The sequence below is a fragment of the Corvus brachyrhynchos genome, unplaced genomic scaffold (assembly GCF_000691975.1).
Source record: "Corvus brachyrhynchos isolate BGI_N302 unplaced genomic scaffold, ASM69197v1 scaffold136, whole genome shotgun sequence".
Lineage (NCBI taxonomy): Eukaryota > Metazoa > Chordata > Aves > Passeriformes > Corvidae > Corvus > Corvus brachyrhynchos.
Window position 1 is genome coordinate 6,670,183 of NW_008239080.1, and position 27,290 is coordinate 6,697,472.

Below are 27,290 nucleotides of genomic sequence, written 5' to 3' on the forward strand. Positions count from 1 at the left end.
ACTGGGCAGCTGATCCCAGTGCCCAGCCGGACCCTCAGGAACAGCAAGCTGGAACGGCAGGCTGGAATGGCAGGGACGAGCACAAAGCCCGGGTGGCAGATGCGATGTATCCAAATGGAGAATGAGAACCCCCCAGAGGTCTGGGCAGGCAGGGCAAGCACGGCTACAACGCAGCGAAGGCTCGAAGCAGCGGTGGGACAGGGCAGCCACAGCCCGGCCTCCAGCCGGGCAGGGAAGGGGGGCTTGGGATCCCGGGGTCTTTCTCCACAGAAGGAAAAAAAAACCAGCCGACGAAAAAAACACAGCTTCCCTCTCCCGCGTTCGGAAACCGAACTGCCCACACACCCAGGTGAAACAAAAGAATAGCCAGGTGCCCCCACCCGCAGTGGGTAGCTCTTTGTTTTCCTTAAGTACCCAGCAATTTTCCCCTCTTAGCAACAGCATGGGGGAAAATTCCTTTAACAGAAAAAACTAGGAGAAATCCTAAAAACCACAACAGGGATACAAACTCTTGTTTATACACATACCAGTGTTGCTGGAACAGACCCCAAGGAGAAATTATTTGAGCCAGTACAACTCAATTTCAAAACCTTTTTAAATGTCACTCAAGAAAAACTGATGTTGGAAGCCTGATACATGTGTGACCAAGTAACCTCCCTTCTATTTCAGTCACAAGTGTGGAGGGGAGTTTGGAAAGTAAAATGGGAAAACTGGGAGTTCAATAAAGAGCCTGGTACACATGTTTTTGGCAAAGGACAAGATACTCTGTGGGTTTCTTTGCAGAAGGTTAAGCACAGATGTGTTTATTCCCCATGACTTCCCTAGCGAACACAACTTTGAAACAAGGAAGATAACTTTGCTTTGTGCCAGTTCCTATTCTCATTAAAAGCAAAGCTCATTGAGCACTATCTCTTCTCTGGCTTCCCCTCGTATTTTGTGTAGGAATAGGTGGTCTCATATCCCAATTTAACTCATACAGGAAAATTACAGGGGGAAACAGGTGGGCATAGCAGGGAACCAGTCACAGTTTTATAGTCTTTTCCAAAGGACCAGCTGCCCCAATTACCTCTGCCTTAATGTCCTTTAGTCATTAATAGACATATATAGGTATATATGTGAGAGTACTATATATACATATATATATTTATATATATGCATAGGTATTTGTATATGTCTATATATGTTTATATACACATTGTACTCTATCCTATTGTGAGGGACAGGTCTCTGTACAGGTAGTCCCAGGCAATATGTAGAAAGAAGGAAAGGAGATTGAAAGAGGAAGGTGTGGTGGCTTCAGGTGTGGCTCCCCCAGCCACAGTGCCAGAAGTGCTTGGAGAGGCTGGCGCCAGTTCAAGTGCCAAGGAGGCCTTGGAGAAGGCAGGGAGAGCATCAGGAGGAGCACCATGCCTGGGACACAGAGCACATGAGAGCAGAAAGGCAGCAGCTCATCATGCAGCTGCAGGACTGATACAGCACAAGGCTGAGCAGAGCACTGGTACAGAGGTGAAAACTCTGATGTGTCCAGAGAGGGATGATGGGGAACAAGGTGCTGCAGACATGATGGGTCTGCCCACAATACCCTCGCAGAGTCCAAGCTCAGTGACATGGTGGGAAATAGTAACTACCTGTATAAAACCTGAGACCAGGCAGGTGTCCTGGGGAGCTCAAAAGGTGAGTTTTTACCTCCACACTGGTAAACCTGAGTATAAAGCATGGCCTATTAATGTGTTATTTGCATGGATACTCTGTGTTTTTCCATCACAGTCTTCTTTCATGGTATAGAATATAGTCAGAGCAGGCATTCCCAAAGCTCAGAGGTGTCACACTTATCAATGCCTCTTCAAACCTTGTCACAAATTGTTGAACTGCTATTTGTAGCTGCACAAGCTTGTAAAATTACTCCCCTTAGGTCCTGTTTTGTGAACGGTAATCTGTTTTGTGAATAGATCCGTTCTCAGGATTGCAGTCAATTGGTACTATTTGATATTGTGGAGTCGTTCACAGAGCCAGTTTCCCTTGCTACATACCTACCTGATGAGTCTTTACAGCCCTGTGATACTTAGGTTGCTGCTAGTAGCTTATATTAGAGGTGACCTATAGCCATTAGAAGTTTTTAAGATGTGTATTCCCTCATGAGACTTATTTCGTTTACCACATTTAAGTTTGCTTCTAACCTACTACTTTTGAATGATCTCAAACTTCTTTTCTCTCAATCTTTTTATATTCACATGATGGAAATCACGCAACTGCGTGGTAACAGTAGTGTTTTTCTCAAAAGTACATGAGGTTTTGAAGGTTATAAGTCATTATGCCTTGGAGTTCTCTGCTTCACCGTAATTTACTTGGATTCTCCACATTTTTAACTGTGTGGTATGCATGGATACATTCTGTTTCCCCAGGAGCTCCCAGTTTTGCTTAATCCCAAACTGTTTTCCTTTAGGGTTAGATTTTGGATACAAACAGAAATTTTCTTGACTAGAAGTAGGTTCTACAGATGCTCAAGTGTAGTTTCTCAAAGCTACATAGCAAGCAGATATGTGAATTCTATAAATACCATTGGAGACTTGTGCCTGGACTGGGGAATCTCAAACGCTTAAGGACTTTTCCATTTGCTTCTGATAAACTCTACCTGTCATTTATCCACACCCAATCTGAACTATCCATTTATCCCACAGGTATGCTTGGCACGAGTAAAATATTAATAATAAATTAATTTTGGTTTTAGCTCTCTTTTGTATTTAAAATTAAATTCTGAATACCTTTGAAAGCAAGAAACTGATACTTTAGTTTTTATTTCTGTAAGTCAGAAAAAAAGAAAAAAAAAAGAAAAAAAAAGTGGCTTCATAGGTCTTGATTATGCTTAATACACTGTTCTAATATGCCTATCAAGATAAGCTTCTGGGCTGCTGTAGTCAAGAGTAACAGCCCTTGAAGAAAACAAACACAAAGAAAAGAAAATACTGGTAAAACAAAAGGGTGTTGGCAAAATGATGCAAAAAAAAAAAATATTCAGTACAGTGTTATGCTTTACACAAAACTATGGATCTATGTAACCAATGCTTATCTAACTGAAAGAAACCTAGTTAAATAGTATTTAAATTCCCATATAAACAATTGTAACTAATATCACAAAGCAATTTCAGGATGACTAAAATTGCATTCTTTGGAAAACTTGCTATTTGCCGCTCCTGCCCCATCTGTGGGTTATGCAGGAAGGGACAGGTGAAAAAGACATGCTTGCCTAAATAAAGAATTTTGTCCTAGATTTTCAGATTTTTTGCCTGTTTCTGATAAATTTTAATCTCTTGCTTTCTTTATATTTGAAGACAATGACTATATTTCTGAGTAGGTCTGTATTTTCCTCCCTGAGGACATTTTGACTTTTCAGATATGACTGTAACAAAAATTAATGATTCAGTGGACTTACTCTTCTGGGAGATTAGCCATCAGGGCCACCTGTCGGTATGGCATGTGCTTGCCTTTTCTCAGGATTGTGGTGTCTTAGGCCTTTCTTGTGATTTACCAAAAGAATTTCCCACAAGTACTTTCCACATTGTTGTATTACATAGCAAGGTATAGAAAACACTGTGGTGACCCTGACACTTCTGCTGCCCATTCCCAGTGATCTCAATTTTCCAACTCTATACATCATCCACTCTATCACAACAGCCAGGAAAACCTTGCTATCTTGTCAAAGAGATTCAAATGATGCTTCAGCTACTTTCTTCACTTCACTTTCTTCAGTTATTGCATATACTGTCTTTCCTTCTTACTTACTTCTTCCTACTTACCTGGGAAGTCATGACCAGTGTGATGGTCAGTACCAGCAACTGGAGCAGGGCTGCAGCCTCGGGAGCCTGCATGTCTGTGTGTCACCAGCTGGGGAGACTGGGACAGGGGCATCCCCTGTCTGAGCCCAGCTGCTGGAGGACCTGCCTCTCACATATGTGCAATGTGTCCCTGCTTGTGGCGCAAGGCTTGAAACTAGATGACTTCCCAGGCATCTTGCAACCCAAACCATTCCACGATGCACTGATCAGATGTCAATGAAACAGAAAAATTTGGATGGAGATTCAGACATTTCACATGGCTAACACAACAAGAGCATCGAGACCTGATTCAGTGCCTGAACCCTGAAGCTGATCAAGGAATATAGTAGTACAACCTTGGGTTGTAAAACCTCTGCTTATAATCTAGGTTGCACGGGTTTTTTTGTAATTCATTTTACTTCCTGATACCTGAGGCCATCATGCTCATGGTGACACAAACTGCACGAGATTTATGGAAAGGGTGAGATGACAGCTGAGAATCTTCCATCAAAATTATTTTTACAAGGCAGGTTTCATTAACATCAATGGTATGAATCATTATATGACAGCTTACAAACAGAAGGCATGCAAACAGCTAATTGCTTTTGTTTGAATGACGGACCATGACAAGCTCCCAGTTAACACAAAACTGTAGGCAGTTACTTATGAGATGATTGCTATAAGAACTGACACAGACATTGATTCTGTTATGGTGTTCACTAAAATTCCTTTTAATTTAGCACTGAGATGCTCCACCTAGAACATAAATCAGACATCAGATGCTTCAGAGGTAAAGATGATAATGAGGCAGATGTGACAGGACTATTTCTGTTGAATCTCTTTGAATGTGTGTTCTATTCCACCCTCTCACCTACTTCACTCCCAGGATTATCTCTCATCAGCAGCTAAAAGCAGAAAAAAATATAAAACAAATTCTCTCTAAAGATTGTGAAGTACCTGGGAAAATCTTGCTGCATTCATTTTGAATCATAACCTCCATCAAATCTTTATCTCAGTAATTTCCTATGGTAATGCGGTGACAATTAGTGAGTCAGTGAAAGCTCCTGCTTAGCTCATTTCTCAGAAATCTCCTAAGTCTTGAGTACAAATAACAACACTTTTCAGCTCACAATCATTGCTCTTCACAGAGATACAAATTTTAATACTCATTGCTCCTTTTAAAAGCATAAATGTCTGTCAATTTAGAAAGATGGAAGAAAAGAATGGAACAAAATAGAATAGGATACTTTCATATTTTATGAAGGCCTTTACTTTCATTCCCCAGATCCTTTTTTAAAAGGCTAATTAATCGGCTATCAGTTCAGTTTTCAGCTAAAGGACATTCAAGCCTGCCTCTGAATCCTCTTTCCATTTCACAGGCATTGATATGAGGTGAAGAGACAGGGTGTCAGTGGTTCTATTAATTTGCTGCCTTGCCGTTCATGAGTGATTTGAAGAAACTGAAGAAAGGTGTGATGCAAATAGCACTGTGTGCAAAGGAAAGAATGTCTTTCCTCATTTTATGTCCTTGTACTGCATTGCTTCCAACCACTCTCAATTTCACAAGTGTTTTCTGTAGGCTGTAATTGTCAAGGTCAGCTTCTACCGTGTTTTGGAGACAGAAACAAGAGAATGCTACTCTTTATTTTCAACAAAGTCTTCCAAATTATACCAGGTTCATTTTAGCTTTTGGTTTAATGTTCTTGTAAGGTCACCTTTAAGGTAATTTTGTGCAAGGCAGAATGTTCACTGACCAGTGCTGAGAGGAATGAGAAAGGTGAAAAACCTGGAGAAAGGTTTTTTTCCATATTGCAAAATCCTGAAAATCCATGATGTTTCATGTTAATTGACACAGCTTAAGATCCTTATTTTGTATCTAAATAATTAAATGTTCACTGTGGGCTATTAATGACCTGTTAGCACAATTCTCACACAATACGTGGTTTTGCATGGTTTTGCTCTTTGTTTTGCTTATTTGTTTAACCTGACCCATTTCAATTGTAATTTAACGGTGGGGAGTTGGCAATGAACAAGAAGCTTCTCAAGATCTGTTGTACATGAGGATGTGCTATTCTTACTAAGTGGGTCTGTCCTCGCCAGCTGAGTTTAAAACCACTCTGTTTTGTTAAATTGTACAAAACTAAATGTTATACAAGCTACAGGAATAATAATAATAATAATAATAAAAATAATAATAATAATAAAATAATAAAAATAAAAAATAAAAAACATTGCAATTTTTGTGATTGGTGAGATGGATATGAAGCTTCAGCATTAATTTCAGGGGGACTGCCTGGTATATACTGGCTGTAGTGTATATATCACAATGTAAAATGGAGCTTACTTATCCAAATTTAAAGTCAATCCTAACTGATAGCTCTTTAAATCATATGGCCATAAGTCCATGAGAAAGATAATAAACATGAAATTCACCCCAACTTGTATGTATGGCCATAAACACTGCTGTGGTTTGAAATAATCTGTTTGGAAGCCCATTGGTTTGCACTCATTTTTTCCACTTCTAGCCATTTAGTCCACTTCTGGGAATTTATCTGGGTTTTTAAAGTATTTTAACTGCAAAAACTTCACCCTTGTTCAAACACAGTATGAGATCTCTTGTTGGTAGTATGGGAGACTAAGTCCAGGTTTCTTCCTTGGTCGTGCTGACAGTCCTGTAGCTAGGAAATGCTCGTCAGTGTTATAGCTGAGCTGTTGCCCAGTTCTGAAGTTCAGTCAAAGACTGAAGTGTTGTCCGCAAAAAATCCACATGAACTTGATCTCTAGAATTCCCTAAGCCAGTCAAAACTATAAGTATCATCAACTACTCTTTGAAAGAACTAGTCAGAGATGCTCCACTTTCTAATTAGCATGTAATTAGCTGGATGGGAGGAGAAAAACATGTCCTCAGCTTCTCCTGCTTTAGTCAGATCCAACCTTCTCTTCTTCAGCAAATGCCCCACAGATGCAAGAGGTGGTGACTCCTGGCTGGGCACCTCGTCCCTCTCTGGGCAAAGCTGTAACATTTTGCTGTGCAAAGAGCAAGACTGGTGGTGCTGGGCGGGAAAGGTACTGGTTCTGCAAGTGTGATGGATGAATTTGGTCCCTTGAGAATGTAGGTGCCTTAAGTTTATAAAGTCTAATGAGACTGATTTCTTAAGCCAGACTTGGTCTGAGCATGTATACATCTATGAATACTGGAGAATTTAATTCACTTTCATGTAAAAAACATACATTCTAAATTAAGCAGCTCATGAGTTATACCTCAGCACCATAATTTTAGACATGAATTCCTATAATATGTTTAAGTTCTACTTTAATTACTGAAAGACTTTCTTTGGATTTGGCTCCTTGTTTCTTTAAAATTTCCAGCAAGAATTTTGGCATATTAAATGATTATTGTCTCAGTAGGAAATAAACCTTGCAAAAAAATGTTAATCAATACTCTGGTCATCAGTATTCAAGACTTCTGTGCTTATTGCATATTCAAATAGTGACTGAAATGCTTTATTAAGAGAAAGGCTCTGTTTTCAGTGCAACACTATACATGAGTTTTGATAAAAGCTTCTAATCTGTATTCTGACCACCATATTTAATATGTATCAATTATTTGTTCCGAAGTCTGGTGGTTAATTGATTGCTTCGAAGACAAGAGGCAGACAATGTTCTGATTAATTTGAGACTGAGAAGGCTTGTATATGTATTGTTTTGTATTTTCAGATGAAAATTATCTCAGTATTCCCCTAAACCAGACGAAATTTTGACATTTGTGAAATTTTATATTCTAAGATTTTTTAATTGTTGAATTTTATATCTATTAAGTTTATTGTTGAAAAGACATTATAAGCATAAGGGTTTTTTTCTAATAGAATTAAGTGAAATGAGAAACATTAGAACTACAGAAGAAATTGGCATACCATAAAAATTCATTAAGTGGGACACTGTCATTTAAGTCCCTTATACTGCCCCAAAAGAAAATCTACTATGCATTTTTAAGTCTAGCTCTTCAGTTTTCTGGATGCTGTAGTTGAAACAAGAGATAATGCATTCATCTTGATACAATGCTGTCAAGTAATTGTACAGAAATGAAATACAGAGCAAAGACAAACTAGCAGTTGCCTTGTGTTTGTGTTAAAAATAAGGCAGAAAACTCCACCTTGCAGAAAAACAGAGCAATATTAAACTGATCTTTTATCCTTTAGACAGGTTTGTGTCTTTGGAAGTGTGTTAAAAAATTATTGTATGGGTAGTGTATAAAACTAAATTGGGTAAGTCTTCAGTTAAATTTGAACTGTCTCTGTAGTATTTATATGTGCATTGTCTACTTGAAGAATGAGGGAAATTATCTATTGTGATTGATACCAGTCTGGTGTCTTTTCAAAGGGACATTTTACAATCTAAAAAGCTGTCATTTTCTAGCTACGTGACATAGCAGGCAGTGTGTGGAACATGATGTGTTGTCCTTCTCCATAAGGTGTAAAACCATCCCTTATAAACTTCATCCATTCCCATATGAACATTTCTCTCCTGGCTGGATGATTTGGCCTGCAGAGGGTGCAGGGCAGGCTGGGCACCAGCCTGGCTGGGGACTGCTTTATGCCACTGCTACAGCTACTCTGATGCCCCTGACTGCAGGCTCCGGGCACCGCTGATCACAGACTCCTAAAGAAGGAGGGCCAATATGTACCAAAACCTCACCTCTTATTTCTCTCTGTTGTCTCTGTCCTATTGCTCTTAACAATGCTCAATATACCCAAACCCAGTGCTCTTGTTGTTGATGGATCAGAGAAGGTCTGTTGTTTTTTTGGGCTACTTTGCAGTAACACTGAGTTCTACGGCTGCCTCATGGGCTGGTACCTGCCACGTGCTGAGGGCCTCAGGAGTCAGCCCTGCTGGTCTCAGTGGTCCCTCCTGGCCCTGCAGTCTCTGAAGTGCTCCATGCATCACAGGAGTAACTGCAGCTGTTGCTTCCAAGGCATCTTTCAAACTTCTAAAGTATATAAACAGCTGAGTAATATCAGCAAAGTAACATCACCAAGTAATACCATGTGACATTTGTACAGAGTAGTATGAAGGCATGGTTTGCACAGCTGTGTTGTAAGTAGCTACAATGAGTGGTAAGAAGCATCTTCCACTGCCGCACTATTCTGCTAGGATTTATAATTTTTTTTTTTTTTTCCCTGCATCTATGCTATCAGTATCCATGTTCTCCTCATTCAAACACTTCGGAAAAGTCACCCAGCTCCTATCTTGGGGCTGTCCAGAAGCAGCCTGGTGTATCCAAAATGCTCTGTCTTGAGGCAGCTTTTCTAAGGTACATTACTCAAAGGTGACTAGTACTGTGTTACAACTACATAATTGGTTCCTCTATTTGAAAACTATCTCTAGTACTTTTGGAATGATTACCAATTATTGAATAATAACAACAAGGTTTTAGCTAGGAAGCTTTCCACATGATCCACTACAGCAGAGCAAATCACTGCCTTGTAAACAAACCCCAAAAATGGAGGTGGAATGCAGCTTCCACGGAACTAGACAGCCAATATTAAGCAAGATTTGAAAATTAAAAATTGTTACTGCATTGTGTGACTCTCTGAAGAAAAGGTAGAAGGTGGAAATCTCAAAAGATGTTTTTAAATATTCCCATAACTTTAGTAGCTGTTGCTGTGTGATCACTTGCACCACTATGCTGAGAAGTTTAATTTCTACAGGACACATACTTTTCAGAACAAGAAAACAATTGAATCTTGCAAAAGTATTTAGGATTAGATTCTGTCTTTAGGTATAGCAATGCTACAGAGCTACATACTAGTTTATTTATATTGCCTCCTTTAACTGTGAATTTTTCATAGGAGTAATTTCCAGTCAAAACTATGGAAACCTGACCTGAATGATATTAAAATTAACTACTTTTAAACAGCTAGATTTCTAAGAAGTCACTGAAACATCCCAGACAGTTGTCATCTTTCCCTTTCCCTCCAAGGATGGGGCATTTTTGCTTTGTGTTTTAAAGCAGTGTAAGAGACCTGCACCTAATTCATCTCAGACATTGTTAGTAACTGAAAGAGAGATGAGGATATTCAAGCCTCATCCAAATTCCTAGCCTGTTGTTTTTAATTTTAACCAGCAATATCATCCGTCACTTTTTAAAGGAATATATTGGCTAGGGAAGTTCACCTCTATGTTCACACATTTCAGACTTTATGCTGAACCTGTTGCTTGAACAGCCAGACTGAGCTGTTGACAATGTCACAATGTGACAATGTAATGAAACAGAGGCAAAAAAAAAAAAAAACCCTAAACCAAAACTCAATTAATGTATCAGAATCCCAGACAAGGATTTATGAAGAAAGAAAACTTAACATTTAAATAAATGGAGAAAATTCTGCTAAAAACATGACTTTTTGTTTGTACAGCAAATCCAGAGTGTTAAAGATTACTGAGAAATCGTGGTAGGAATCACAATAAGGTATCAGTGCTGAGCAGAGGGAAAGGATCTTCCTGTGGACCTGCTGGTGCAGCCCCCAGTGCTGTGGGCCATATCTGCAGCCAGGACTCACGGCTGGCTCAGGCTTTCCTTGCAACCCACCAAGAACTCCAGCCCTTTCCCACAGAGCTGCTTCCCAGCCTTCTGTGCTGTGGGGCTGTCCCTACCTAGCTGCAGGACGTGGGTCCCTGTCAACCCATTTCTCCAGCCTCCACTTATGGACTATTCCCTCTAACTTGGAGTTGCCTACAAACCCGCCAAGACGGCAACCCTTTCACTCATCTAGGCTATTAATTAAGACATAATACAAGTTCTGATCCCAGTATTGTGTTTATTTCTGAGCTGGGATAAACCACGTTACTCTCTTTTTCCTTTCTTTTGCAATCTAACACCCATGTCTACAGTCTTTTTCCAGTGCCTTGACTGCGTACACTAATTATTTGCTTTGTGTTTCCTGATTTGATCTCATACCTCTCCTATAAACCATGACCATCTGTTCAAATTGGGATTGAGAAATGTTATTCACATCCTGACTTTACCTATCAGTTTCTCTGTTCAGAAAAGACATGATTATCATTAGAAACCAGCCGTCACAGCAGAAAATGTACATTAACCACCAACCACTGGATCCTCAATAGGAGGTTAGATGCTGAAGAAAATATTAGTGAATATGGCTCCTGAGAAATACTTATGCCAATGGACTTGCCACTGTACCCTTAAAGGCGCTCAGAATTTCTGTGGGGATCATTTTCACAGTTATCAAGGCTTACAAAATGCAGTGGTTTACAAATGGACATGCTGAATATACAGAAGAATTAAGATATGGTTGAGATAATCCTGTGAAGCTATGATGGCATGAGACATATTTTAAAGCATTTAATTCCACTAGGTATTGGCCAAAATGATTTTCTACACAACAGCAACCACTTAATGTAATAATACTATGATGTATGGTTTCTGTTTATCAAACATGTTAAAAGAGATGCCTTGTCATATAACACTTTACAAGGCAGGTATTTCAGATGCTTGACAAGTAGGAAATCTTTTCCTAAATTACAAATCAATACACATCAGTCTTGTGGTATAAAGAACAGTATGTTACAATGGTAATAAACAATTTTCTTTATTCTTAAACATGAAAAGCACACACCTGTTGAATCACTGATAGCTCTGTTAAATAATTAGACAGATTTTATTATTTCCTGACAAAACTATTACAGGAATATAGGAAACATTAAGTTCTAAAATATCAGTAGTTTCAACCAGTTTTAAGTAACAGCTTTCCTTTAAAATTTGAGATATGATAAAGTCCAACAATATTTTTATATTATTATGAGCTACTACTGATTGATGCACTATTCCATACTGTCATGAGGAAACAGAGAGATAAAATAATAGAACAGTAATAGATTAACTGATTTTGAAAGAATAATCCCACTTAAAAGTGTCATTCTATAAAATAAAACAATAAATATTTTTATCTCAATGCATCTCTCTAAGAAAAATTTCATTTACAAAAGAAAATTAAATCAATATAGCTTTCTGAAGAACGATTGAATTGATGATAAAAAGTTTAATGAAAATTTTACTACAAGGTTTTGTGCAGATCATCAGTCAGGTTGACAGCCCAAATAAATAATCCAGTTATTTTTAAGAATGTGAGATCCCTGTCTTTAGAAGGACCTGCAGTTTTTCCCAGTATCATGACATTTTAAAAGCATGACATGTTTTTTATGCTTCATTCAATTTACTTATCTTTTCACTTCCCGATTGTCCAAATGTCAATTCTGTGCAAATTTGTTCTTTGAATACTCTAAAAAAAGCCAAAAAAACCCCAAAGTGTTTCTTTTTCCATTTTTGACAGGTTTTATAAATAAATTGTCTAGAAAAAAATCAACTCACACACCTGCTTTGGTTTGACATAATATAGAGCAACCTGATATACTTAAGGATCTGGATTTTCTTTTATATATTACTGTAAAATGCAGTGCCTTATTGCAGACCCAGGAGCATAAAGGAGAACAATATAGAGAAGTTGAATTAGGACACAGATATTGGCTTTCCAGTACTGTGCGACTGAACCAATGGAGATAAACTAGGCTATAGAATCCCAAGTCACCAGCCATCAAAGAATATTTGACAGGTCCTGGTCTATTTGAGAATCTGATAAAACTGGTTTTCATTGCTTGCAATCCTTTTTCCACTTGCTTTTATTACAGTAAGAAATCATACTTACAAGGCAGCATCTGTTTCCTGAAAAATTGAATTATCTTTGAATTATCTTTGTATTCATTATTAGCTTATTCTTTTGAGACTTACCTTTTCTCTTCTCTATGTTACAGAAGAGAGTACAAAGCAATGGTTCTAATACCAAGATGCTTCATGACAGACACATGCTTGGTGGAAAGCCAACTAGAAGTTTGTCACTATAATACAATCGTTAAAGTGTGTTCTAAACTCATAAAGTAAAAAAAAGTAAATGAAATATCTTTAATTTTAATCAGTTTTAGTCAAGTGGAAAATCTTGAATTATAAAAAACGCCTTAAGTAAAAATATAGAAAGGGATACTATTGAGAACAGTGAAGAAAATTTAAAAAGTGATCATAGTGTCCCTTGTGGCACATTAACGCTAAAACATTTAAATAGTAACTCTTAATGAGACACCAGACTTGACTGAGGAGCACAGTGCATGTAAGAATGACTTTCAGCATATGGTGGTGCTTCAATTTGTCTAGAAATTGTAAGAAAATCTTTTATAAATGAGTAAGATATTTCAGAGAAAACCATACAAATTTCCCAGTTGTATACTATTTTCTTAGCCCTTGCTGTTAGGCATAACAACACAAAGACATTTCAATCCTTAATATTCTTAAGTTGAAAATGTGTCCTGTTTGCAAAGGCGTTTGTCTCTGAAGCATGTTCAGGGAGTGTAACCTGCAATCAGTGCCCATTGTGTTATTCAGGAGCATTATTCATGCCCTCATTTGTGCCTTTCCATCTTTTCTTCATGTGCTGTGCTTACCTATTGGATGGTCTGGCAGACATGAATAATTCCCACCAACTGCCTGGCCATGCCCATCTCAGTTCCAAATGTTCAGTTCCTTTTTTTACTGCTCAGTCCACTGTTTGGTGTTTTGATGTTTCATTATGCTTACCAGTCCACCACAGGAGTTTCAGAAGATATCTGAAATATCTGATATCTTGACCTTCACCTCACTGTAAACAAATTGAAGTTAAAAGCATAGATTACTTTGGCCTCCCTTCTGTTTCTGCTCCTGGAAGTGGATTTTTATGCTGCAGTCTTCTTTCAGGGGAGGTTGCCTCTGCTTCCCACGGCTCTGTGCCCTTTGGCAGAGACACAGAGTCAGTCAGCACTGCTGCTTTTCAGCTTAATGCCCTCTGATGAGTGACCAAGTACCACTGGTGAGTTGTCTGCACATTGTAAGATTTGGGGTTTTTTCTAACGTAAGATTTCACCTTAAAATGGTGACTCTTTTTGCCATCATTCTTTAGTGAGCGAGGCAAACAGTTGTAAATGTGTCATAACCTACGATCTCACGGGTCACAGCTGTGCAAGCTGTGTGTCAAGGCACAATTTGGCCTTTAAATGTATAAACATCTGAATTGCAATTCACATGAGGAAAAGGGAAACTGGAAGGGCAAGAGATAATGTATTCATTTTGTTAAGGTAACGATGACTGGCAGAACCTTAGAAAACAGCAATTTGCCCTTGCTCATTGCCTTGCTTAAATCTCTACTAGATTGGGCTTCAATGTACTCACTGACAAGGATGGGGAGTCTTGGAACTCCAGCTGCAGGAAGAAAGGTATTTTTATAGAATTGGGCTTGCTTTCAGCATATACCTAATAAAAGAGATGTAGTAAAACAGAGTTTTAAAAAGAAGGAAAAGAGAAAAAGGAAACAGAGAAGTTGGATTATTAGTACCCAGCCCCAAAAATGCAGGTTTCTGATGATGAAAACAGTTAAATTTTAAATACCTATCCAAATTTTGGACACTGTGTATATACCTGTGAAGGTTGCAGAAGCTCATGCTCAGATTTTATAAGTAATATGTTTACACAGTTTACCGATATCTGACATAGGTCATTTAGAGACCAAGCTTCAATTCTTGCATGAATTGGTTCCTATGGGTTAAAAGATCAAACCTCTATGAGATAATATATTCTGCCTCAAAATCCTATGTGTCAGAAAGATACAGGAAAATAGGAGACTAAAGATGAAGCCTCCAGCTATTTCCAGAGCCTGAAGTAATATTTGATTCAGTTCTACTGTTCAACATGGATAAAAGTTGAAGATGGCATTTATAATTTTAGATGTTTAGGCATTTAATTCAGACATTTTATGAAGGCTTTGATATAGGTAAATTTTTACCTCAAATGTAAGAACAGTAACTTCCATGAAAAATTCATCCAATTATTATAACAGAGAAAAAAATGAAGCTGACACTGTTACATATTTAATGGCATCAGTTACAGTATGGTTGCCAGCATGTCATAAACATTAAAACAGGACTTTGCGAACATTTTAATCTAGAAAAAACAAAAGATAATAAACACTCTGCCCAAGCTTCAGGGAAATTTGACGCCCCTCAGTGAGTGACAATTGTGCCTGTGTTTATATATTACATGTGAAAACATACAAGGCCCCTAATATTTGCCCCAATTTTGGGTCACTATTTTCTGTGAAAATGTCTAAAATAGCAAGCAAGCAAACAAACAAAAACCCACCAGAACATCAAAAAGGTCTGGTGTTAGTTCAGAGGTTGCAGTCACTTAGAGGGCAAAGTTCAATTCTTTGCAGAAAAAGATAAAATTAATAATTTAAAAATATATTAAATTACTCGTTTTCTATTCATTTACTACCTGTGACAACAGAATCTTACAGAAATTTGATCTTTGTAATTATTTTTTCAATTAATAAGATTTATATTTTTGAAGTATATACAAAATGCATGCAGTTCTATCAGAAATGTGTTCAATGGCTGTAGTTTTAGCTGATATCAGTACCTCACCTTGTTTAGTGCTGCAAAATTAAAAGGAAATTAATAAAGAGCTATAGAGAGTCATCAAAGCAAGAGAGAAGTGACCAGATTTCAATGGAAATAATACATAGAAAAAGTATTTAAAGCAAAAATTAAAATAAAAAACAGATTGCAGCTGCCATCACACTTAGATTGTTGTTTATTGCAGTATCTGGGTCCCTTCAGTTTCCTATTAAAAAGCATGAGTAGAAAAATGTTGGTTACACTGGAAGGAAAGAAACTTTAATAGGAACACTGACTGAAAGACATGCTTGCTCATTTTATACCATATTTGACAAAGCATTGAAATAGACATTAGGACCTGATAATATACACTTAGCTTCTTTCAGAGACAAATAATGTCTGGCAACAACAGGGGTGAATGCCAAGGAGGCTTGGATCAAGGACAGGAGCTGCCAGGGTCCCTACAAGCTTGTCATACAACTTCAAACAGGTAAGTTTCTTGCTTTTGCAAACCTACTGCTGCATGAATGTCAAAGAAATTTTGATATCTTGATTAAACACTGCTGAATATCTTGTTGTTAATGCTATTAATATCTTTAGTTAATACCATGATAAATGATCTAGAAGATCATCTAGAATGTGTCAGATAAAATAATTTCAAGATGTCCTTTCTCTCCTGAAAGAAATGTGACTTCAGTACCTTAGGCAGAAACAAAAGAGACCACCGGCACTTGTGTGCCTGTTTAACACATCCATAACTTGTGAATGCTAAAGAAATTTTGCAGAAGGCAAAGATGGAGGCCTAGGTAAAACAGTGAAGAGAAAGTTTGGCTTTGTTCTGCCTTAACTGCTTGTAGTTTGTATTTTTTTAAAACTTGCATATACTGAGCTTTATACATTTCAACCACAGTAGAATAATTTTTAAAAAGTGGGAAATAGCACAGCAAATTTTGTTTCAGTCAGTTCAGGTCTGGTCTGAGACTGCACAAGGTGAGAAAACGGAGCACGATCCTTGCTACCTCAGGCAATAGGGGTGCGAGTGTCAGACTCTTAACTCCCAAAAAAACCATTTCCACCTCTTGTTTATCAGATAAGAGATCCAACATTGTTTGCATCTGATTTGGAAAGTTGCTACCAGCAAGGTAATTATAAATGGCTATTTTATAAAATGTTAGTATTTATTCTGATAAAATTAGGTTATTATAATTAGCTTGTTCCTCTACTGAAATTCAGATGGTATCTACTGTTGTTTGTATTTTTGATGCTAAGAATTGTTCTGGGGGAGACCAGATGGTGATGATATTACTTGGATTTTATTTATTTATTTTCTGAGATTACATGGGACAATTATATTTTCTGGCTCATGTTACTCCAATTTAAAGTTTCAAAGGAGTTAATACTCTTGGCCATAAATACTTGCAAATGTATTTATAAAAGCTCAAGAAAGAAGGTTTTGTAGTTCTCATTTTGCCTTTTTCTCTACTGTTTGAGAGTATTTAGTGGGTTATTCAAATTAATGTCTCTGTCACAGCAAATTGCAGTGCATTGCTGATGGTTACTTGTACAGTTCTGGACTGTTTGGTCAGTCATGAACTGACAGCACGGATGTCTCCCAAGACATCAAGACAGTGCCACACTGGACACATGTGAGATACCTAGCTCAAGAGATGGTGAGGAGATAAAGTTGTAAGGCTCCAACAAATGATGAAATGTACTTTATTTTTTTTCTTTAAACAGAGATGTTAATAAATTATTCAGGAGTTTTAGGGTTAGGGTTTGAGTTTCTTCTTTTGTAAGAGTATGAGATGTCAAAAGGACAAATATTAGTCATTTCTTAAGTGATATCAAGTAAAATTTGTAAAAAAGCATTGGCCCATCTGATGTTATTTTATAGCTCCAAAATATTCTGGAATAAAAATATCCTTATCAATTTTAGCTTAAATCAAGTTTCCTTTCAATGGCTTACTTTAGAAAAGCATGTAAAAACTGATTTTTGGTTCTGTGAAAGTGAAGAAATTAATCAGATCTTAGTTTCTTTATATAAATGGCTTACCTATTAATGAGCAATGTCAATAATGGAGTTTTTTTAAATAATATCTCTTTAATACTTATTCTGATGTCACAGGTTCAGGTAAGATCAGTATTCTTCTTCCTTTTACAATTCTCTCAAGTCATCCATAAACATCCTAAGCAAAATTTCCCAATCCTTACATAAAACTATTTCCCTGTCCATAATAGACTAAAAGAATGGTCACAATTTATTTACGAAATAAACAATTTCAATCCTGTTGCGGGAGGGAGCCATCCTAAAGGAATATTCTCCATCAAATTTCTTAAAGCAGAAACAGCAAAATGAGACTGTAGCCAAATGAGATATTTTTATTATGTACTCTTTCTTGTTGGCTCTTTTGGATCTTCTTTCTTAAACAGTGAAATAACTGTGGTTGGTAGCTTCAATTATTGAATTTATCTGCAGTGGAGGTGTTGTCCATAATTTGATAAGGTTAAAAGAGGGGGACTTACTTTGGCAAGAGGATTATATCAATTCACATTTGCAAAGGTCAATTTCATGTGGAGAAGATCCACAAAAATGATTGCTGTCTAAGCCTTTAGATGAGTCACAATGATTCTTTTCCCTTCCCTCCTGGCTTATGGATTTCTATGCAATTAAAAGCCAGACACTCTGAACTAAATCAAAGTTGAACCAGTTATATAATAAGTCTGCTATTACAGGCTCTGCGCTCCAGGATCTGGCCCAAAGTCTTTTGGTAAAATCCTGGCGCTGGTACTTCCTTTGTAGGATGTTATAAGGCAGGAACAAGCACTAGAGTGTCCAATTTGGAAAAACACCTTAGTTTCTAAGTGCAGGTAAAACAGAGATAAAGTCTTCATCTTTTTGTCTTCCTCTGACAGAATGGAACAAATCCAGCAAGAATGGAAAAAGAAAATTGAGAGCTGCTACTCAGTAGGTGCAATCACTGATTCAGGTAACTGAAATAGTATCATGTGGTCTCATCAATGATTTTTGAAAAATGCTGGAATTTTCAAGTTTTTTAAAAATGTGAAATTTTTAATGAAAATGATTTGATGTTGTTGTTGTTGTTGTTGTTGTTGTTGTTGTTGTTGTTGTTGTTGTTGTTGTTGTTATTTTTATTCTGGGGGATTTTTTTGTCCAAAACCCAAGTATCTGTCTTTTAACAGCGTGAATTTATTAACATATTACTGATCTGGAGACCAATAATATATTGTGACAAGCTGCCTTTAAAGAATATATAAATTAATGTGCCATTAACTGTCCCTGTAAAAGCCAGCAGACAGAAAGACCACTGTGAAGAAAGAACATACTTCTCAGATACATCATTTCTAAAATACTGCAACTGTGGATTTGTAGCTTCAACTCCGTTGATTTCCTAGGAGAAAATGTTTATATGGATAGAGGAATTAACATGAAGGAAAGCAGAATATCACTAATTTTCAAATAACCTGAGAGCAACCACTAAATTTTTCACAAGTGCCAGGCACCCGAGCAAGAGCAACAGGACCAGATAGCAGATGAATAAGGCTGTTCCACAGATAGGATGTGAGGAGCAGGATTATCAAGTTGGGTCCTTGCAGCCAGTAAATGCATCAGAGGAATCCCTTCCTGCAATGAAAACAGGTTGAGATCTTTGCATTTTGAGTTTGCAGATTCTTGTGTTTTCATAGGATCAAAAGATAATTCAGGTCAGAAGGGACCTCTGGTCACCTAGTCCACCCCCCTACTCCAGTGTCCTTTATTCTTTATAATTTTCTTTCTAAGTTATTGGATAAGGACTTGGCTTTTTGCTTACGTCAAGTAAATTTATTGTTTTCTTTAAGCTGCTGCCACTCTGCAAAGATGGGACAGTGAGTGGTAGGGCACAGAGTGCAGTTCCTGTCCACATGGGGAGACATGAAGTTACTCAGTGTTAAACCCTTGTGTCTATTGCTGGGGCATATAATGCACAGACTAATTTCACGGAATCATCTCTTCTCACAACATCAGTTATTTTCAATAGAGCTTATGGCATCTCTTCTGTATGGTGTATCCTTCAGTTAAGATGGCAAATAGGAATACTTTATGAGAAAGTATTGCAATAATTGTCACTTCCCTGGCCTTTAGAAGTGTGTGATTGTGACTAAGAGTTGTGTTTTGTCAAAGCTCATCTGTTTTTGTTTTTATCTTCTTTTATTGATCATAGACATTTATAGCGCTTATTTTTACTGCATAGCCCCTTTTAATTTAAGCCCCATTTTATTCCATTCCTAATGTTGACTCTAAGCACTTCACTCAGAAATGAGAAAGTTGTGCCACAGTGTTCCAAAAGTGACTATGCATGAGATAAAAACACTTCGCTTTTATCAGCTTTAGATTTGCAACTCTTATTTTTCCAGAACGACCTATTTCTTGTATTATAAAATCTCTGCTCTTACAGTGCATGATTCACATTCTGTGATTTGTGACTCTTTTATATACCCATATCCCACGTTCTCTTACTCATCAGCTTTACAAAAACAAGCTGTGAAATCCTGACCTGATTGAACTCAGTGGGAGTTTTGACATTGCCTTCAATAACACTGGGATTTCACCTAAGATCTTTGTAGCCTTTAAATGATAGAGCCTTTGGTCTTTTCTTTTTGGAGGAGGAGGAAGAGCACTGAGACACAGGGTGATAGTATTTATGATTTAACTCTTCCATTTGTGAGACAAAGCAGTCAGTAGTATCAGACAGGACATAAAGGTGAAGTAATCAGAATTTACTAGGAAGGGAATACATTGGCTGGAATCTGCATAAATATTTCTTTTGCCAGGATCTGTAAAGACCTGAACTTAAGAAACCACATTGACTCATTTGGCTTGCCAGCTTATTTATAAGCATAAATAAGTTATAAAGAAAATATGATTCTCATCTCTGTTAAAGAAAAGCCAGGCCTGGTTAACTGAAGTTTTAAATTAATCAGAGGTGAAACAAAGTTATGCCGAGCTTTAATTTTAGTTTGAAATGAATGCAGTTTCCATTCCCCATTCATTCCTTTATGTCCCATGACTGATGGATCACTTGTTTTCCTCCCTGTGACCATGAACATAAGTGGGAGTCCCTCTCCTGCTCGGTTGCTGTTAGAGAGTTTTCTAATATCCCTCACAGTCTTTTGTGTACTGGACTTCAATGCAGAGGCAGCAAAATGTATATAGGGTTTCAGAGTAGGAAGTGCAAACTTAAGAAGAGCCAGCAGCTTTGGCTGCATGCTTCAGCACGTGAGACCTGGCCAGTGCAACCATATTCCTAAAACTGATGTCATCACCAGAATCACACTCTAAAACACCCTGCTGGAGCATGCTAACAGGAGAACTACTCCATTGCCTGTGTGCTGATGGAAAATTGCTGCTTGGCCAATCCTGTGACTGATTCCTTATTTTCACTCCCTTTTCAGTTTGTAAGTCTGTTAAAAAATACACTGAGACTGAAATAGCAGTGTTCTGTTATTGAGCTGGTGCATAGAAGTCACGTCTGACAGTAGTAAAGAAGTGTCAGAATTGAGTCTTATAATTAATACAGCAAAATATGTTTTCAATATTTCTTCCCTCAATTCTCCAAACACAGTCAAGGGAGTTATACCTTGACTGATTAAACAATGAGCAGCATTCAGCATGACGTAAGCAAGCTGCCAGCAGCTCCCTGAGCTGAGTAGGTTGGTCTCTATTCCTTCACCTATTTTGCTAAATTAGATTGCTCTGAGACTATCAGTCATCCCATGATCTCACCCCTCTCTATTCCATTGCATTGCATTGCATTACAGTCCATTCCCATTGCTTTTGACAATTATCTTCCCTCAACTGCAGACATATACATAATATGTATATAAATACCTCACCAGATTTATTAAACTTTAACTCACCAGCTACATATTATGCCTCTGAAATACTAAGGTTTTCCTTATGTTATAGATAGAAATGGAAGCTCACAGACAGCAGATTTTGTTTGCCTCCCTTGAGACCCAGGACAATAAAGTGCTTTACAAAGCCTCATCTCATTGTGCCTTACAGAACCCAGGAAATCCTGGAGAAGCAGCAAGGTTGTTCCTCCTCTCTCAGACAAGCTGAATGAAAAAGAAGAAAGTAAAAGTCCAAAAGAAATACTGAAAAATCCCAAAAGAAATTTTTTAAAAAATTATTTAAGTTCAATAAGAAAGATGGTTTCCTGTACTTCAGTGCAGAATTCCTGTGTTAAAATAAAGGCCACACAAAAAAAAAAAAAAAAAAAAAAAAAAAGAGAGACCTGCTCCAACACACTTACTTACTTAGACTCAATATACTCAGAATTTATGCAGGAAAGTTATAATCGACATACCAAAGGAGAAACCTGCCACTCTTTTCCATCTCTTTTGTCACGAGGTTTTAGCAAAAGATGGATGCTATATTCCTTTGCTTCTCTTGAAACTACTCCACTGGCCTATGAGTGAAAAAGTCACCACATAAGATATGTAAAATTAAGGGAATGGGGTTTGGATTTTGGGGCTGCTTGTTTTTGAATGACTGTTTAAAATGTTATGACCTTTTTCTTACAGTCAAGTCAACTTCCCCTGCCCCAGTGGAGATACCACTCAGTTTGTTCTGAATGCCAGTCCTATGAATGTCTGTAACATGTGTAGTGCTCTGGCAGCAGCTGAGTCTGGTGACCTAGTGGGCCACTATGGAGAGCCCCTTCTCACAGCTGCAGAGTAGGAAGAGGGGTGGGATCCAGGCACCCAACCCCTCACTCCTGTCCACAAAGGCAATACCCGCGTGACCAGAAACAGACCTTCTGGTGGTTATTGGCTAAAAAGTTCAGCCATTTGGTTTGACCAAAGAAGTCTGGTTTTGTCTTATCTAAGTACCTTCAGTGTCCAGCAGCAGCCAAAAAAGAAAAGACAGGATCAGGTTTGGAGCCTAACTCCAAATTCAGCTGAAATCCTGTACTGATCTTGGTCTCTTGCTTCATTGATTCTTCTCCATGATGTGGAGGAAAGTCTTCACTATGCCTTTACAGTTTGGGAAGACACAAAGAAATTGCCACAGCTTGTAACCATTGTAATGACTCATGTCAAAGCCCTACAGTTAGTTAGACGTTTTTTTATTGATTGAGTAAACTAAATTCAATTACATATGCTTCAGCGACTTTTAATAACAATTCAGCTCTTTCTCCTAAAAGTTTCCTGATTAACATTACTTGTAAAATCGAGATGTTGCCTTTAGAGCTTATAACAAACCAGTGCTTTTCAACTCCCTGCAGTGCATGGACAGCTTCTATACCCAGATTTCCCTATTACACTCAGGATTCAGGCACTTACACTCCACAATACCTTGTTACCTGGCTTTCCTGGAGTGGAAACATGTAGGCTTTTTATAGGAAGATGTGCATATTTCATCCTTCTTGTTGGGGTCCCTGGGTGAAGAAGGGAAGAGCACTCAGTGGCCTACAGCAAGCCTCGAGAAGTTTCTGGAGTCAGACATCTTTGCTCCCAACTGCAGATCCTGTTCTGGAGAGTTAAAAGTGGGTGGCAGTGATAACAGGGAGGAAGCTGGAAACAAGGAGCCCTGATCCTGTCCTTGGGATACGTTTCACATTAGCAATGGATGAGAAAAAAGAAAGAGTAATGACTTTGGGAGCTTGACTTGTATGCAAGACTCAACCTTACCATCTAAGAGATTTAACCATTAATTCACTGATTCATATTCCTTGCTTGTTTTCCCTCTAAGTCTTAAGCATGCTTTTGAGTCTCGCACTTAAATATATAAGACATACTCAGTAATATAACAGCTATCTGAGGAGCTCAAAATGATAATTGTTTTGACCTATCCCACAGTGACGGTAGGAGTTATTCAGAAATCACTCCAGTGAGTGTCTGCAGTAATTTGTATCTTTGATGTATGCCTGCTGAGCATAGCCCTTATCTTTGACCTTGGCATCAGTGAAAGCATGGCAGATCCCACAGATTTGAAGACATAGATTAGCTTGTTTGAAATTATTACTTCAGCAGACCTCTATTTCCAATAATGGAGCATATTTTCTCTATGCTATAACATCAATGGATGTTTTAAATTGTATTCTTCATCAGTTACAGCAGCTCTCATTAATTCTTCTATGAATTTTCCTTGGTTATATTCTGTGCTATTGGCTACAACATAAAAATTTGCAATCAGATCTGCTGTCTTATTTTATGCCTTTGATCTTATTTTGCAATGAGGGGTTGAGTACGATCTGACCACAGGTTCTGTTACATTTTGTTTACATCATTTTGCTCTCAAAACCAAAATTTACTGCACTTACTTTAATGCATTTTTAATAAAGAAAGACTAATCATCCCTCGAATATCAAATTTCATTTGTATGGTTTAAAATTAGAGAGAAGTCCTAAAGATATTTTCCATAAGTTTATAGACTAAAACATCCCTCAGAAATCAAAATTAAAATAAATTTTATTTGTTATAGGTACTTTCCTTGAGGAAGTTTTGATGCAAATTATCTCAGTCAGACCTTATACAATTGGAAAAAAAAGCAGAGTAATTATATTCTTTGTAAAGAGGTGGTATCTCTTATGCCATGAGTCATAACTGATACAACTGATAAGGAAGACCAGTTTTCTAGCTGAGAGTAAATCCTGGTTAATTGGCTATTATTTCAGTTATTAAACTTATTATTTGCTGGTTATTCTTGTCATTTGATTTTCTATGTTTTCAGAAAGTAAATCTTATGCATAGGGATTTGAACTGTTGCCTAAATTATTGTTTCTAACGCTATTTGGTCTAAAAAAATAATTTAACATTGTCTGTGGATCTGGATTCATAGTTTCCTGAGAAAAAATTATTCTCCCCCTCCAGCCCCATATACAATACAGACTTTCATTAAAACACTTCCAGTGTGGTTCATGGTGTTACACATGAGTGCTTACTAGGCTGCCCTCCATTCCTTCACAGTACTTTTGAGGACATGCATTTAATTTTTTCTATGTATTGATCCTGAAACAACACGTGAAGCAAACATTCAAGTTTACAAAGACTCCAGGAGGAAGAAGCAAATTGGCTGGGTACTGCTGTATTGTCAAAACACCATCTGTCTGACAGAGGGAGAATCCTCAGACTGTGTCCTGGCCCACGTTTCACATAATTTGTCTTCTTTTTTCCTGCCAAGAAAAAATGTCGGGAAGATTATCTGGTGTAAAAGATGTCTCCTATTAGACTGATCGAGTAGGAGAACTTGAATGATTGAATTAGGTTAATGAGTTTCAAGGAAGACCAGAAGCTTATCAACAGAATGAACATACAAATCTCTAGTGAAGGTGGAATTGGTTAGGTAGGAAAAGATACAGCAGTATCGGCAAGATTTTAGATGCACCTACACTGAAAAGAGAATTATAGCAAAGTAACAAGAACAAAAATGTGTACATGTAACACATATAAGAATGCAAGCAACATTATTTCAGCACCAAAACTATCATTCAGTCGATCATTTCTATAATGTGTATGCTGGTGAGTAATGCCACCTATTAAGGAACAGAAGTTTGAGGTAGAATTTTGTATATCAAGGTTATATGCACTTTCCCTGAATCCAAAGTATAATGACAATTAGACTCATTAGATCTCTACACAATAATAGAAAGAAAAAACCCAAGAATATTGCTGTCAAGCATGGTCTATTGATGGCTTCTAAATTAAAAAGATCAACTAGAATAAGCCTTTAGAGAAGAACAAAAAGGAAAAATTGTTAGCACAATCATCTGACAGATAGGCTTTGATGTTAATGGCAGGTTTCTAACTCCCGATTCACTGAAGAAAGACAGTAAGACTATACAACAGGCAAGTGGGACATATCTTTAGATCCAGGAAGTTAAGACACCATCCAAAGAATAACTTTTTCTTCAGTTCTGAACAACTTTGGAAAACTGGCAATATGGCAGACATTAATCATAACATCATGCAGTGCTTCGTTCCTAGAGAAAAACAGAGACCAAACAACAGGAGAAGCCTAAAAGCTTTTGAAATAATTGTAACTTCATCTTTCAAAGAAATATTAGAAAGAAACAACTTGAAAAATTATCATCTAGAAGACACCAAACTGATAAGTAATAATCAATATGGCTTTGTCAAAAAGAAATCCTGATGAATCAATTAAATTTTTTGACACGGCAGCAAACCTGAGGGTTTGGTGAAAGCAGATATTTTGAATTGAATAGGACTTTTGACCCTCTCCAACAGGATATTCGCTTGGCTTCCTCCAAAAGTACACTCCTTAGTAGCTTCCCACAAAATGGATAAGTAATTGGAGAAAAAAAGGATAAAGGGTATAAGTACTACAGGGGGATTTTATGGTTCCATATTCTTAAATATTTTCATTAGGAACCTGGACAAAATACTGTGCATTAAATGTGCAAGCCATGTGGGGTTGTGAGCTTACTGTAAGTGGAATATTAGAATGAAGGATCTTGACAAAAGAAACAAAAGCAAACAACAACAATCAAAATAAAAACAAACAAAAAAAAAACCCAAACAAACAAAAAAAAAAAACAAGCAAAAATTTAGAGACAAACTAACAATAGGGGAAAAAAAGCCTACAAAAACCCAGTCCTACACACGAAATAGTGACAATCAAAATCAAGTATGCATAGCAGTCAGAGGCATGTCGTATCAGTGCAAGTAAGAATTTAAATAATTAGTGTTTACAAAAAAATAACCAAGCATAATTAAATAATGTTACTGAAACACTGAAAGATAGAATTGTTTAAAATGAATTGCAGGAAGTAATCATTCTGCTCTTCTCAGCAATTATATTACTTCCCTGGGACAACAATTTCCAATTTGGATATTACACCATCAAAAAGATGATCCCATAAGAATTATTAGACCATAAATGTGGAAACATAAAAATGTGAGTTGGTTTTTCAGGAGAAATCTGTGGGGAAACATGATGGCAAGCTTAAAAAACTGCTGGGAAAAAAAAAAAAAAGAAAGGGAAAAAACTTTCATGTCTGCTGAGAATGAAAAAAGTAGTATGGACTACAATTGCAGCAGTGGAAGTGTACATCAGGCAGGTGGAAAAATATCTAAAAAAGGAAAGAGAGGTAAGTACCAGAGTAAATTGCTTAGCTGTAATGTGCTACATCTTCCTCTGAAGGCTTTAAGAACTCACCAGACATCTGTCAGGAATAGTTTCGATACAGCCAGTCTTGCCTCAAACTGGGGAGTAAAACTGAGCTGGACTTTCTGATTCCCAGTTTATTTCCTGTGATTCTGAGAAAAATTCTTGGGGAAAAAAAAAAAAAAAGGAGCATACAGGTTAAAACCAGTAGGCTACATTGCATAACTTGTGTCAGTGTCATTAGAGAAAAAACTTGTTTCCTGCATTACTTTTCCACTAAAATGTGTGTGCTTTACTGATATCTTATGCATAGTTTAAAATTCAGCATTTGTTTCTTGGTCTACAGCACACATCCCAAACTGCTCAGTTCTGTGCTTCTAGCAGAACCCAGTTTGTGGTCCTGAAAGTTTGATAACATTTCTCATGCAGTACAGTATAGGGCTTGTACAGTGTAACTAATGAATCATACTGTCATCCCAAATGTTTTCAAAAAGACTTTTACTTGAATTAAATATCCTTGAGGTCTAAAGTGATATTCTCTGTCAGTCCCACTTGAGCTTCTTCCTGTGCTGGACTAAGGCCATCTCTGACTTCCTGGGTTTGACATCATATTTTGCTCTTTTTTTACTGAAAGTACATGTAGGGTGGAATGAGCTGTAAATTCTGCTTGCCTAATGGATCTATATTCTACAAAGAAGTATGGTCACTCAGCTGGAAACATATTGTTTTGTTATCTTAATAGCATGCAGGCAGCTACTGGTTTTTGACTGTGAATTCTGTTTCTGTACCTCTAATGTGTTCGTCCTCATGGCAATTTCATTACAGAAACAAAGAGCTTCGCATTGTGTTGGTTTTAT

General features: G+C 37.4%; 1 protein-coding gene across 5 annotated transcripts in view; it reads right to left on the reverse strand.

The window, feature by feature from the left end:
* TINAG (tubulointerstitial nephritis antigen) overlaps nucleotides 1-27,290 on the reverse strand; it is a 97,318-nt gene that overhangs the window by 6,126 nt on the left and 63,902 nt on the right. Inside the window, exons 10-14 of one of the 5 annotated variants that reach the window (XR_001863649.1) lie at nucleotides 26,485-26,597; nucleotides 22,662-25,288; nucleotides 22,197-22,340; nucleotides 21,671-21,772; nucleotides 18,845-18,945 (exon numbers count right to left, since the gene is read on the reverse strand). Coding sequence is in view for 1 of the 5 variants with exons in the window: in XM_017739290.1 (XP_017594779.1) it covers nucleotides 26,495-26,597 (103 nt within the window). In the remaining 4 variants the exon portion in view is untranslated. Of the gene's footprint in view, nucleotides 1-18,844; nucleotides 21,420-21,606; nucleotides 21,773-22,196; nucleotides 22,341-22,415; nucleotides 25,289-26,484; nucleotides 26,598-27,290 lie in introns of those variants that run through there. The other 4 variants (XR_001863647.1, XR_001863648.1, XM_017739290.1 and 1 more) reach the window with 4 other exon arrangements.